The sequence below is a fragment of the Salmo trutta genome, chromosome 3 (assembly GCF_901001165.1).
Source record: "Salmo trutta chromosome 3, fSalTru1.1, whole genome shotgun sequence".
Lineage (NCBI taxonomy): Eukaryota > Metazoa > Chordata > Actinopteri > Salmoniformes > Salmonidae > Salmo > Salmo trutta.
In genome coordinates, this window is record NC_042959.1 from 73,106,175 (window position 1) to 73,120,377 (window position 14,203).

Here is a 14,203-nt window from a genome sequence, read left to right on the forward strand (position 1 = left end):
ATGCTTAGCAGGACAGGAAAATGGTCCAATTCACACAGTTATCAAGACAACATCGCTGGTCATGCCTACAGTCTCTGATCTGGCGGACTCACTGAACACAAGTGTTTCATTTGTAAATTATGTCTGAGTGTTTTAGAGTTCCCCTGGCTATCCATGAATTAAAAAAATAAAAGCACAAGTTTCCGCCTGGTTTGCTTAATATAAGGAATTTGAAATTATTTATATACTTTTACTTTTGATACTTAAGTATATTTTAGCAATTACATTTACTTTTGATACTTAAGTATATTTAAAACCGAATACTTTCAGACTTTTACTCAAGTAGGATTTTACTAGGTGACTTTCACTTTTACTTGATTCATTTTCTATCAATACGGTATCTTTACTTTTACTCAAGTATGACACTTGGGTACTTTTTCCACCACTGTCATTCTGACAGTTAGGCTACTTCGTAGCTAGTTAACATTTCATCTACCAGAAGACGGTTAGACCTATCATTAGCATTGCTGTCATTAGTAAACCTGGACATTTATTTCATATTATGAGGCATGTCTTACCTTGACTCAAACTAGCCTATAGCCAAAATCCCACCAATTATTATTATTCTAGCTGCCAAAGGCATTATCCTAATCATATTAGCAACTCATGATAGTAGTTGCATGTTTAAATCCCCCCTCTTTCTAATGGATATTTCCATATCTGTCAATGAAACCGCTTGCGTGTGCGGTGCACATTTTAGAACGGTGTTTCCCCCAAAATGCATTTTGGAACATTCACGGGTAGGCCTACTGCCGTGTGTACATTGCTGCGCCTAAAATGTGAATAAATAATAGTTTATCAACTTAAGCTAAACATTCCGATCTGTTCCATCAGCCCTATTAATTGATACGATGTACAGCTCCACTACACTACTTTCATAAGTATCAGTGGGGATTAGTGCCGCGTTCAAAACTGGGAACTCTGGGGGAGGAAAAAAACTCCAACTCGGGAACTCGAGCCTCTTTCTGGAGCTCCGATTTTCCGACCTGAAGATCACTGACGTCATTCCCAGTTGTTTTGAACTGGGAAATGTCGAGATGAAAACCTCACACCATCATAAAGAAGACACTCATCAGAGCGCCACCCATAGGAAACAGCAGAGGAGCAGAAAGGACCGTTCGACCTCCAACCTGACCCCGCCCTTATAAATCACAGCCTACCACAGAGATGAGAAGCGTTTCCCCCCGCTTTTTTATGGCAACTCAAAGGAGTCATGCCTCTCTCGATACCTCCTGCTGTACCAGTACCTCCTGTATACCTGCCTCTCAAATGTTATTTTACTGCTGCTTTTTAATTATTTGCTATTTGTAATTTTTTTCATTATCTATTTTTTTACATAAGATGTAATTTTCTTAAAACCGCATTGTTGGTTAAGGGCATTTCACTGTAAGGTCTACACCTGTTGTATTCGGCGCATAAAATAGGATTTGATTTGATTTAACCGCCCCAGCAGCTTAACATAGCCCCATACACACACCAAGGCGCATTCTGTCTATTGTGCTGACACAACGCAGATGAGATATATGTTTTTTGCACCAACCTGTCACTCAGTCATTGTAACTTTTTTGCTATTTTATATAGTGACATAAAGCTAAAACTGAGGGGGCTAAAGTTTGAACTGAGGGGACTAAGCCCCCTTTAGTGCCCTCGTGGAGCCAGGTACACTTGTGGATAACCTAGTTTTGCTGATTTTTCACAAAATCCCTAGGTTTGCATATTGGAAATTTATTTTAAGAGAATAAAATAAAAAGTGTATTAGACAAACATAGAGAAGAAAGACATGTATATAAATATAAACTGGTTTATTCAGATATTCTTACAACATAAAGTGTGATAGAGTGATCATTATAATACAGCCTGTGTGTTGAAGGAGAACTATTTCATGTATTCTCTTAAGAGGCTACCTGCCCCTAAGCACACATGCACACTCACGATCATGTTCAAGCATGCACATACACAGGCAGGTATGGCACATGCACGCTCACACACACACACACACATAATATTAAGTTGCATTACACTGTAGAGAACTATTACAAGTTAAAACACAACTATATCAAAATACAGTAGTCTCAATTCTATCAATACAGAGTAAGAAATGTTCGGCAACCAATACCAACCTCTATAAAGCAAATATTCTCTTTGAAAATGTACAGTACATCTTAAAAATTCTCGAACCTGTCTAGTATGAAACACTTTATCTCTCCCCTCTTCCCTCCCTCTCCCTCCCTTCCTCCACCGTTCCTGCCTCTCTTATTTTCCTGGCCTCCTTCTCTACCTCCTCTGCTTTCCTCTTCTCCTCTCTCTCCGTCTCCATCAACCAGGGCCCACCCAGGTAGCTGAGGATCTCGTCAGGGCCTCCTCGAAGCCTGGGCTGTGGGTTAAGCAGCTCCCTGAAGAGAGACATCACCAGTGGGCTGAAGCCTTCAAACTGTGGGGCCATAGGGTTCGACTTCTGATTGTTCTCCAGGCTCAGGATATTGTCCTTTTCACTTTCACTTTCGCACCAAATGACTTCCTTTTCCCCTCTCAGTCCCTCGCTCCTTTCCTCCCTCTCCGTCTCGCGGTCGTACCACTCCTTGTACCTCCGGTAGGCGGGGTCGTCGTGGGTTGTCTCTTCCCAGGGAAAGCATCCCGTCAGCAGGCAGTAGACCAGCACGCCCAGGGCCCAGCTGTCTATAGTGGTCTCCACTGTGATCCAAATGTTCTCCTCCTCCTCTCCATCCTCCTGTCTCTGCTCTCTCACTTTCTCGGACTCTTTGGCCTGCTCTACCTCAGGCGTGCAGAAGGGCGAGTCGTACCAGACGGCGCGGACGGTGCAGCCAGTGGGGCGGGCCAGGCCGAAGTCACCCAGTTTGACCCAGCGACAGGCGCGGTCACACAGGAAGATGTTCTCTGGTTTGATGTCCCGGTGGACGAAGCCCATGCAGTGGAGGTATGAGACGGCACCACTCAGCTGAGACATCACTCTCTGGACACACTCTTCATCTACACCCACCTGGAGACAGAGAGAGAGATAGAGAGAGAAAGAGAAACAACATTACACTGTATATCATTGTTTCATAAATGGTATGGCCTGGATTCCTTTTGGGTCATGGTTTAATGTAGGCGGCTGCTAGGTTTAGTTTAGTAGTTATGACACACAAAAAGCTTTATGTGGGTCACGATGCAAAAATGTTTGGGAACCACTGCTCTATCACGTTGTCCTCGTCCCACCCATAGATGCTAAAAGGATCGGGGAGAGCAAACACCTTGTAATTTGTCACATTTACAAGTTTACATTTAGCAGATGCTCTTCTCCAGCGCGACTTACAATTAGTGCATTCATCTGAAGATATCTAGGTCAGGCAACAACACATCACAATTGTATCAAGGAAATTATCCCTCAACAAAACACTTACCAGCAAAGTCAGTGCTAGGGTGAAAAGAGGTGTGGGGAGGGGGAACCGTGAGAGTTATTTAAGATACTCTTCAAAGAGGTAGGGTTTCAGACGTTTTCGAAAAATGGGCATGACTATAGGGGAAAAGTTGTTCCACCATTGGGATGCCAGGACACAGAAGAGCTTTGACTGGGCTGAGCAGGACCTGCCCCCCTGTAGGGGTGGGAGGCTCAAGAGTCCAGAGGTGGCAGAACGGAGTGCTCGGGTTGGGATGTAGGATTTGAACATAGCCTGAAGGTAAAGCGGTGCAGTTCCCCTTGCTGCTCTGTAGGCAAGCACCAGGGTCTTGAAGATGATGCAAGCTTATCATCCACTGTAGGTTACTGGCATAGACCGACACAAACAAAGAGTCACTAGGGACGAGGTGGAGGCCACTGGAGAGATTCCATTGGAGTCTTTAATATGTACTCACTGACAGAGGAAGAGGGCAACTGGGACCAGGGCAATATGGAACAGTAGAGGTGGTGGCAGACAGAGGTCAGACCTCAGAGGAATTGCAATACTGGGTCTGTGTTGTGCACTTAGCTTTAGTGCTTTGACATTGAAATGAAACACCTCTCATGTATGACTGACTCAGAGACTGTAAACAGATGTATGACTGTCTCAGAGACTGTAAACAGATGTATGACTGACTCAGAGACTGTAAACAGATGTATGACTGACTCAGAGACTGTAAACAGATGTATGACTGACTCAGAGACTGTAAACAGATGTATGACTGACTCAGAGACTGTAAACAGATGCATGACTGACTCAGAGACTGTAAACAGATGTATGACTGACTCAGAGACTGTAAACAGATGTATGACTGACTCAGAGACTGTAAACAGATGCATGACTCTAACTGACCTCTGACACGATGACACTGTAGAGGTCTCCATAGAGACCAGCCTGCTGGGCGAAGACATAGTAGCAGGGGGTGGAGAAGAAGATACCCAGGGCCCGGGTGAGAGAGGGATGTGTGCAATAAGAAAGGGAGAGGTTGTATTCACGCAGGAAAGAGAAGAGGGATGTGGACTGGCGGGGGAAGAACTTCAGAGCCATGGGAGTGCCTGATGGAGAGGAGGAGAGGCCCCAGAAATTATTTAGACATTCAAATCAAATGCTGCACCAAAACATCAATAAGATCAATTATAGAGTAAATCATGTTGTCATCACTGTGACAACATTGATAACATAAAAACATCCTGGCAGATTCCATATAGCCCCGGGGATGTCTAAATTACTTCCCTATTCCCTGGGGTTTAGATAAAGGAAATCCAATGACTGTTTATGAATGGACAAAGCCATCGATCACGTGACAAAGGTTTTTATTTACACAAAGATTCACCACGAAGATTGACAATTTTCCATTCACTATCATGGGGATCCCATTTTTTGCTAACAATGCCTGCAGTAATGTGGTCGGCCTTGAACTTCTGTGGTTTACTGATAAAACTGATAAACTGATCAACTGTAACTGATAAAAAAACTAAGAAATTACATTGCCTGCAAAAATATTGTAATCAGATTACAGATATTTTGAAAACTAGATGATTACTTCTTGGATTACTTTTAAATTCAGAAAGGATGCTTGCGAAAAAATACATTATGACACCTTTCTGTTTTGTCAATGACATTGAATTCAGCATTTAAAAAAGGCGTAACTTTAAATTTGTTCCACCTAAGTGAGTCTGACCACAAGTCAGAGACTAGAGGTCGACTGATTAATCGGAATGGCCGATTAATTAGGGCCGATTTCAAGTTTTCATAACAATTGGAAATCGGTATTTTTGGACGGCGATTTGGCCGATTAAATTTTTTTTTTTATTCTTATTTTTTGTTTTTTTGAGCGTTATTTAACTAGGCAAGTCAGTTAAGAACACATTCTTATTTTCAATGACGGCCTAGGAACGGTGGGTTAACTGCCTTGTTCAGGGGCAGAACGACAGATTTTTACCTTGTCAGCTCAGGGATTCAATCTTGCAACCTTATGGTTAACTAGTCCAACGCTCTAACCACCTGCTTTACATTGCACTCCACGAGGAGCCTGCCTGTTACGTGAATGCAGTAAGAAGCTAAGGTAACTTGCTAGCTAGCATTAAACTTATCTTATAAAAAACAATCAATCAATCATAATCACTAGTTGATGATATTACTAGTTTATCTAGCCTGTCCTGCGTTGCATATAATCGCTTAGGTACACGTTGCTCCAACCATAAACATCAATGCATTTCTTAAAATCAATACACAAGTATATATTTTGAAACCTGCGTATTTAGCTAAAAGAAATCCAGGTTAGGAGGCAATATTAACCAGGTGAAATTGTGTCATTTTGCGTTCATTGCACGCAGAGTCAGTGTATATGCAACAGTTTGGGTCGCCTGGCTCGTTGCAAACTAATTTGCCAGAATTTTACGTAATTATGACATAACATTGAAGATTGTAACAGGAATAACGTTTTGTTTTCGAGATGATAGTTTCTGGATTCTACCATATTAATGACCTAAGGCTCGTATTTCTGTGTGTTATTATGTTATAATTAAGTCTATGATTTGATAGAGCAGTCTGACTGAGCAATGGTAGGCAGCAGCATGCTCGTAAGCATTCATTCAAAATAGCACTTTCGTGCGTTTTGCCAGCAGCTCTTCGCAATGCTTCAAGCATTGCGCTGTTTATGACTTCAAGCCTGTCAACTCCCGAGATTAGGCTGGTGTAACCGATGTGAAATGGCTAGCTATTTAGCCGGATGCGCGCTAATAGCGTTTCAAAAGTCACTCGCTCTGAGACTTGGAGTAGTTGTTCCCCTTCCTCTACATGGGTAACGCTGCTTCGAGGGTGGCTGTTATCGATGTGTTCCTGGTTCAAGCCCAGGTAGGAGCGAGGAGAGGGACGGAAGCTATACTGTTACACTGGCAAGACTAAAGTGCCTATAAGAACATCCAATAGTCAAAGGTATATGAAATACAAATCGTATAGAGAGAAATAGTCCTATAATTCCTATAATATCTACAACCTAAAACATCTTACCTAGGAATATTGAAGACTCATGTTAAAAGGAACCACCAGCTTTCATATGTTCACATGTTCTGAGCAAGGAACTTAAACGTTAGCTTTTTTGCATGGCACATATTGCACTTTTACTTTCTTCTCCAACACTTTGTTTTTGCATTATTTAAACCAAATTGAACTTGTTTCATTATTTATTTGAGGCTAAATTGATTTTATTGATGTATTATATTAAGTTAAAATAAGTGTTCATTCAGTATTGTTGTAATTGTCATTATTACAAATAAATAAATAAAATCGGCCGATTAATCGGTATCGGGTTTTTGGGCCCTCCAATAATCGGTATCGGTATCGGCGGTGATGTAACACCCTGGCCATAGAGAGGGGTTTCTGTTTTGAGTATTTTCCTAACAGGACTGTTTGCTGTTGTTTTTGTTCATTTTTGTAGTGTTCTCTTGTTTTTTGAATTAAAATTCTAATGATGAACACATCCTCTGCTGCACCTTGGTCTAATTCTGACGACGGCCGTTACAGAATTACCCACCAACAACGGACCAAGCAGCGGAGGAAGGAGAAGAGCCAGGAGAGGAGCGTTCAGGATTCGTGGACTTGGGAGGAAACCTGGACGGGAAAGGACCATGGGCTCAAGCTGGGCATTATCGCGCCCCGCAGTGGGAGATCGAGGCGGCGAGAGCTGAGAGGCGCTGGCATGAGGAAAGGGAGCGCAGCAGACACGAGAGGCAGCCCCCAAAAACATTTTGGGGGGGCACACGGGGAGATTGGCGGAGTCAGGCGGTAGACCTGAGCCAACTCCCCGTGCTTACCGGAAGCAGCGTGGTACTGGTAAGACACCGTGTTATGCTGTGGAGCGCACGGTGTCCCCAGTGCGCATTCAAAGCCCGGTGCGCTACATACCAGCCCCCCGCAAGTGCCATGCGAGTGCAGGCATCGAGCCAGGGCGGATGGTGCCAGATCAGCGCGTCTGGTCTCCAGTGCGCCTCCTCGGTCCAGGTTATCCTGCGCCGGCATTGCGCACTGTGTCTCCAGAGCGCTGGGAGGGTCCAGTTTGCCCAATGCCTGCTCTCCGCCCGTGCCGGGCCAAAGTGGGCATTCAGCCTGGAGTGTGGGTAAAGAGTGTCCGTACCAGAACTCCAGTGCTCCCCCACAGCCCGGTTTATCCTGTGCCACCTCCCAGGACTAGGCCTCCAGGCCTCCGTCCTGTGCCTCCTCCTAGGTCCAGGCTTCCAGTGGGTCTCCCCATCCTGGTCTGTCCTGTGCCTCCTCCTAGGACCAGGCCACCAGTGGGTCTCCCCATCCTGGTCCGTCCTGTGCCACCTCCCAGGACTAGGCCTCCAGTGGGTCTCGCCAGTCCGGAGCCGCCAGAGCTGCCCGCCAGTCCGGAGCCGCCAGAGCTGCCCGCCAGTCCGGAGCCGCCAGAGCTGCCCGCCAGTCAGGAGCCATCAGAGCTGCCCGCCAGTCAGGAGCCGCCAGAGCCGCCCGCCAGTCAGGAGCCGCCAGAGCCGCACGCCAGTCAGGAGCCGCCAGAGCCGCCCGCCTGTCCGGAGCCGCCAGAGTCGCCCGCCTGTCCGGAGCCGCCAGAGCCGCCCGCCTGTCCGGAGCAGTCAGAGCCGCCCGCCAGCCCGGTGAGTCCTGTGCCTACACCTAGGGCCAGGCCTCTTTCATGTCTCCCCAGCCTGGTGAGTCCTGTGCCTGTGCCCAGGACCAGGCCTCCTTCATGTCTCCCCAGCCTGGTAAATCCTGGGCCAGAGCCGCCAGAGCCGCCCGCCAGCCCGGAGCCGCCGGAGCCGCCAGAGTCGCCCGCCAGACTGGTGAGTCCTGTGCCTGCGCCCAGGGCCAGGCCTCCTTCATATCTCCCCAGCCTGGTGAATCCTGGGTCAGTGCCGCCAGAGCCGCCAGGGACGCCCGCCAGCCGGGCGCAACCAGGGTCGCCCGCCAGCCGGGCGCAGCCATCGCTGCCCACCAGACCTTCGGCGCGGCCAGGTGCGCCACCTAAGAGGGCGACGCCAAGGGTGGAACAGAGGCCACGTCCCGCACCTGAGCCGCCAACGTAAGAAGGCCCACCCGGGCCCTCCCCTTCAGTGTCAGGTTTTGCGGCCGGAGTCCACACCTTGGGGGGGGGGGGGGGTACTGTAACGCCCTGGCCATAGAGAGGGGTTTTTGTTCTTTATTTTGGTTAGGCCAGGGTGTTACATTGGGTGGGCGTTCTATGTTCTTTTTCTAGGTTTTTTGTATTTCTTTGTTTTGGGCCGTGTGTGGCTCCCAATCAGGCACAGCTGAAGTTCGTTGTTGTTGATTGGGAGTCACACATAAGGAGCATGTTTTCCTTTGGGTTTTGTGGGTAATTGTATTTTGTTAGTTTTGTACCTAGCAGAACTGTAGGCTGTCGTTCATTTTCGTGTTTTGTTTAAAGTGTTTCTATTAATTAAATATTGAATATGAACACTCACTCCGCTGCGTATTGGTCCACCTTTTCCGACGATGACTTCTCTGTTTCATCTGACGACGAAGACAGCCGTTACAGGTGAAAAATCACAATCGGTCGACCTCTGTGATGACACACCAAATACGTTTGATGGATAGTTTTTGTCTTCTTTTAGTGCCTCTTTAGGGGAAAGTAATCAGATTACTGACTTTGGGTAATCCAAAAGTTACTAATTACAATTTTGGACAGATAACTAGTAACTGTTACGTATAACATTTAGAAAGTAACCTATCCAACCCTGCGTGGCTTCAATGAGAAGGGGCAGTCATTCTCTCCTGAGGAAACCCCACAGCAACTCTATCCCCAAGAATGTAGTAAAGCACTTCATAGCAGCAACACTCATGCTAACGGTTAAGTTGACACTATTTAAAGACACCTCTACCCTCACGTTGGACAAATAACCACTCACTGTTCACGTGTTTTATCCTCTGAACTGTAACCCCAGGCCCCTTCAGAGCCACATTTCACTAGAACCAGAAATCACATTTCATTAGTCACATGCGCCGAGTACAACAGGTGTAGACCTTACAGTGTAATGCTTACTTATGAGCCCCTAACCATAATGCAGTTTTAAAAAAGTAACAACTAATTAAAGAGCAGCAGTAAAAAAAATAACAATATATACAGGGGGGTGCCGGTACAGAGTCAATGTGCGGGGTAGTATGTTAGTTGAGGTAGTATGTAAATGAAGGGGGGGGGCAATGCAAATAGTCTGGGTAGCCATTTGATTAGATGTTCAGCAGTCTTATGGCTTGGGATAGAAGCTGTTTAGAAGCCTCTTGGACCTAGACTTGGTGCTCCTGTACTGCTTGCCATGCAGTAGCAGAGAGAACAGTTTATGACTAGGGTGGCTGGAGTCTTTGACAATTTTTTGCCTTTATAACAAGCATTTATAGGTGTATAGTAGTCACTAACATACCATCCAGCTAAATGCTTACTGGCAGGTTCATTCTTAACAATTCAACAACAATAAGAAATTATAAAAGAAAAGAATACGAACATAAAGTAAATGGCTCAGTAGAACAGAATAAATGTTTTAGCATAAGTATAATACAGGAAGGCATCATTTATAACGCCTGCCCACCCCGTAACTCTCCAGGACCATGGTCAGGGACCACCACGGTGACCTCTGGTGCTTTACTGACCTCTCTTCTTGTGGACGGCCAGCATGACCTTGCCGTAGGATCCCTCTCCCAGCAGCTTGACCATCTGGAAGTGGTCGGAGGTCTCCAGAGTGGACATGGACTGGGCTGAGAGGAAACATAACTCGTCCAGTTCCTGAGCTGCAGCCTGACAGAGAAAACAAGGAAACATGGTCAAATAGTGAGAACATTTTTCTAAGGAGTTGATGTTTCATTTCCAATGTCTTGTTACACTAGCAGGAATTGACTAGGCTTGTAGGCTACCGCGCTGCATGGTGAATAACCAACCTACACTGAAAATGGTCAACGAGGAGTGGGAATAAATACTAAGCACTTTATGACAAATGCAATATAAATACATTTTAATTTATCAATTGAATGATTGATTGATTGATCAACTTGCTGATACATGTATGCTTAAATGTACTGTTACAGGATGTCCAGCGACCTCGGGGATTACCATAAAATGTACTGTTACAGGATGTCCAGCGACCTCAGGGATTACCATAAAATATACTGTTACAGGATGTCCAGCGACCTCAGGGATTACCATAAAATGCACTGTTACAGGATGTCCAGCGACCTCAGGGATTACCATAAAATATACTGTTACAGGATGTCCAGCAACCTCAGGGATTACCATAAAATATACTGTTACAGGATGTCCAGCGACCTCAGGGATTACCATAAAATATACTGTTACAGGATGTCCAGCGACCTCAGGGATTACCATAAAATATACTGTTACAGGATGTCCAGCGACCTCAGGGATTACCATAAAATGCACTGTTACAGGATGTCCAGCGACCTTGGGGATTACCATAAAATGTAGTGTTACAGGATGTCCAGCGACCTCAGGGATTACCATAAAATATACTGTTACAGGATGTCCAGCGACCTCAGGGATTACCATAAAATGCACTGTTACAGGATGTCCAGCGACCTTGGGGATTACCATAAAATGCACTGTTACAGGATGTCCAGCGACCTCAGGGATTACCATAAAATGTAGTGTTACAGGATGTCCAGCGACCTCAGGGATTACCATAAAATATACTGTTACAGGATGTCCAGCGACCTCAGGGATTACCATAAAATATACTGTTACAGGATGTCCAGCGACCTCAGGGATTACCATAAAATGCACTGTTACAGGATGTCCAGCGACCTCGGGGATTACCATAAAATGTGAGAAAATTATGAGATGAGAGATTGGATGAATATGCAGTATGACATTGGAGCAACCAGAGCATGCTGTATGTACATACCTACTGTCCCCTCAGTTCCCTGTGTCTATCATATCATCAGTATGACCCCTATATACATCTGCTGACCTCATTAAAATAGGATCCCACCCTACCTATAGTAACACCCCAGCAAATGAGTGAGGGATGAAGAGACTGTTTGCGTAACACAATGGATGAAGCTATAATAACACCATGATATATTTATATGTTCGACCTTGCACATATATTTGTTGCATAATAGAGCATCAAAATGTCAAATAGGGGTGCTTACAAGTGTGAAATGGAAATGTGTTATTTGCATATCCCACTCCCCCAGAGAGTGGGATTACGGCCAGGCATCAGCCGTTATTGACGGTGACCCTGGAGTAATGTTTTCGACAGATTTTCCACCTAGTCGGATCGGGGATTCGAACTAGCAACCTTTAGTTTACCGCCCACAGCTCTAACTTCTGTAATTACTTGAGTTGGGAGTAACATACTTTTGGATGTAACTGACAAAAGACTTGATTTACTAAGCATTCGCAAAGGTCAGGAGTTTGCACCTGTTACATTACAGAGTGAAATAAAGACAAGTCTTAGGAACAAATGTAAAAAACAGCAGTTACATGTTTTAACTTTCAGCTGCAGAATCTTCCATCTGATGAAACGCTCAGTTAATCTATCGGTGAGTTGGCTTTGAGTAAGTGGACTTTTATTTTAATGGACTATCTGAACTATCTGTGTCTTGTCACACAACAACGCCAAACATTTGATATGAAGCCAAGAATACGTCAGCAGGGTCCAACCAGTCTGAATACGCTGCTGCTGGGCACACTGGAGAAAATATAAAATACATTTCTAACATAAATCACAAACTCTATTTCTTGATTTGCGCTGTTGGTTAAGGGCTTGTAAGTAAGTATTTCATGTTAAGGTCTGTATTGGTACCCCCCTGTATATAGTCTCGCTATTGTTATTTTACTGTTGCTCTTTAATTACTTGTTACTTTTACTTCTTATTCTTATCCATATTTTTTTGAAACTGCATTGTGGTTAGGGGCTCGTAAGTAAGCATTTCACTGTAAGGTCTACACCTGTTGTATTTGACGCATGTGACAAATAACATTTGATTTGATAGGCTACATTGGGTCAAAGGTCATTATTTCCCTCAACCCAACTTCATATGAAAGCACTGGAAATATTAACTCCTTTGGATCACAATCAGGAATTGGATCATTTTCATGTCAATTCAGAGAATGAATTGAACGTTGACCAAATTATCTTCAATGAGGACATTTCAATTGATTGATTGAATTCACTCTTAATTGAAATGAAATTGACCCCCGGCTAGCACTGATCACAATGTCCAATGACGTTTCCCAATTGACACCAATTGCGTAACTTGTTGCTGCAGCAGGTGGAAGACAGTTGCCCCAGGCTCACCCACCTGACATTCACCGTGTCCTTGTATCCTGAGGTGATTATGAATTAATCCCTTATTGGTCAACGAATCCCCCTGTCGATAAGAGCTAGCTGTAATTGAAATACTGGCCTCTATGACAGTATTATGAGCTGTCAGAAGACTAGCGCTATTAACAGATTTAAAGACGAGTAAAACCAGTAAAGATATAAACACTGGAAGCTGAAAAGCCTCTCTACTATGTGCTCCTTTCTGGATCCGTGGCCGTGGCAACCACTGACAGCCCCAACTGAACACCCCCATATGAAGACATGTCTATATTACAATGTCACTTCACTATGCAGATACTAGCGTCAGAGTGATGTTACTGTATTTACAGACCCATAAACATAATGCCGTTGTCCATAGAATGTGACCCCAGAAACAAACTAAATCCAATGCAACATCTGACAGCAGGCTAAATCAAATCAAAAGCAAATCAAAGTTTATTGGTTGCGTAAAGCGTTCAGCAGATGCTATAGTGGGTGCAGTGAAAGGCTTGTCTTACTAGCTGCTAACGATGCAGTAAAAATGTCAGACAATACACAAATCATGAATCTACTTGTAAAAACACTGGTTCTATATTTATATGACTATAGTGCAATGTCATATCATCCTCTTGTCGATGTAGTGGGGCGAGGAAGACATTGGCTGTATAAATAAAATCACATAGTTGTCTTTGTGTCTTTATGACTATTTCGCGGTGGAATTTCTCTGCAGTTGATATAGTGGAAATTAAAATATATGACACACGCCACTTTTCATACAATTTGCATAAGGACAACAGTAGCTGAATTTTAAAGAAACGTTCACTTACTGTCATTGTGGAGTTTTCTCAAATGGGAACGTCTGTCTCTGTTCAGCTTATCTGGGTCCTCGTCAGCATCTGAATAGACTTCAACACCCTCCTGACCCTCTGTAGGTCTGCTGTTGGTCTGCTGCTGTTCTGTTCCTAACTATTGTCTTTCACTGGTGATCTACTCTTCAGGAGATCTGTTTCGCAGCACAAGTGGCTGTTATTGTTACTTTGTCTCTGCAGATCCATGCGCTGGTAGTTTTATAGCAGACACTGAGGTATATCTACCTTCTTATCCCTCAGGACCTTGGTACTTACCGTGTCTCTCCCTGAGAGACCACCACTTCACTCACTCTCTCTCCTCCCCTCTCTCTATCCCCCTCCTCCCGCTCTACTGCTCTCCCCCTCCCTCCCTCTCTCTCTGTCCCTAACACACACTCTCTCACTCAATCTGCATGTACCATAGTTGTAAGGTATTCCAACCCTCTCCCTCTCCCCACGTGTCCCACTCAATGTCAGTGTTAATGTTCAAATGTGCCCAATCTGTCAGTCTGCCTGTCTACATTAACCCTGTAACCCATTCATTGTGTTCCCTGTCTCTCTCTCTCTCT

General features: G+C 44.7%; 1 protein-coding gene across 1 annotated transcript; it reads right to left on the reverse strand.

Annotated features, from left to right (window-relative positions):
• Positions 1 to 1,824: 1,824 nt before the first annotated feature.
• LOC115188466 (serine/threonine-protein kinase SBK2) lies at positions 1,825 to 13,958 on the reverse strand. The gene is made up of 4 exons (XM_029747340.1): positions 13,614 to 13,958; positions 10,116 to 10,260; positions 4,329 to 4,531; positions 1,825 to 3,037 (listed from the first exon to the last, which is right to left on the reverse strand). The coding sequence occupies exons 1-4, from the start codon at positions 13,617 to 13,619 to the stop codon at positions 2,237 to 2,239; spliced, it is 1,155 nt and encodes a 384-aa protein (XP_029603200.1). The 5' UTR covers positions 13,620 to 13,958; the 3' UTR covers positions 1,825 to 2,236.
• Positions 13,959 to 14,203: the final 245 nt, after the last annotated feature.

Excerpts from the sequence above, each read along its gene's own strand:
- LOC115188466 (XM_029747340.1), bottom strand. Across the intron at positions 4,532-10,115 it reads GGCCGTCCACAAGAAGAGAG|GCACTCCCATGGCTCTGAAG; the intron begins GTCAGTAAAGCA and ends CCTCTCCATCAG. Across the intron at positions 3,038-4,328 it reads ACAGTGTCATCGTGTCAGAG|GTGGGTGTAGATGAAGAGTG; the intron begins GTCAGTTAGAGT and ends CTCTGTCTCCAG.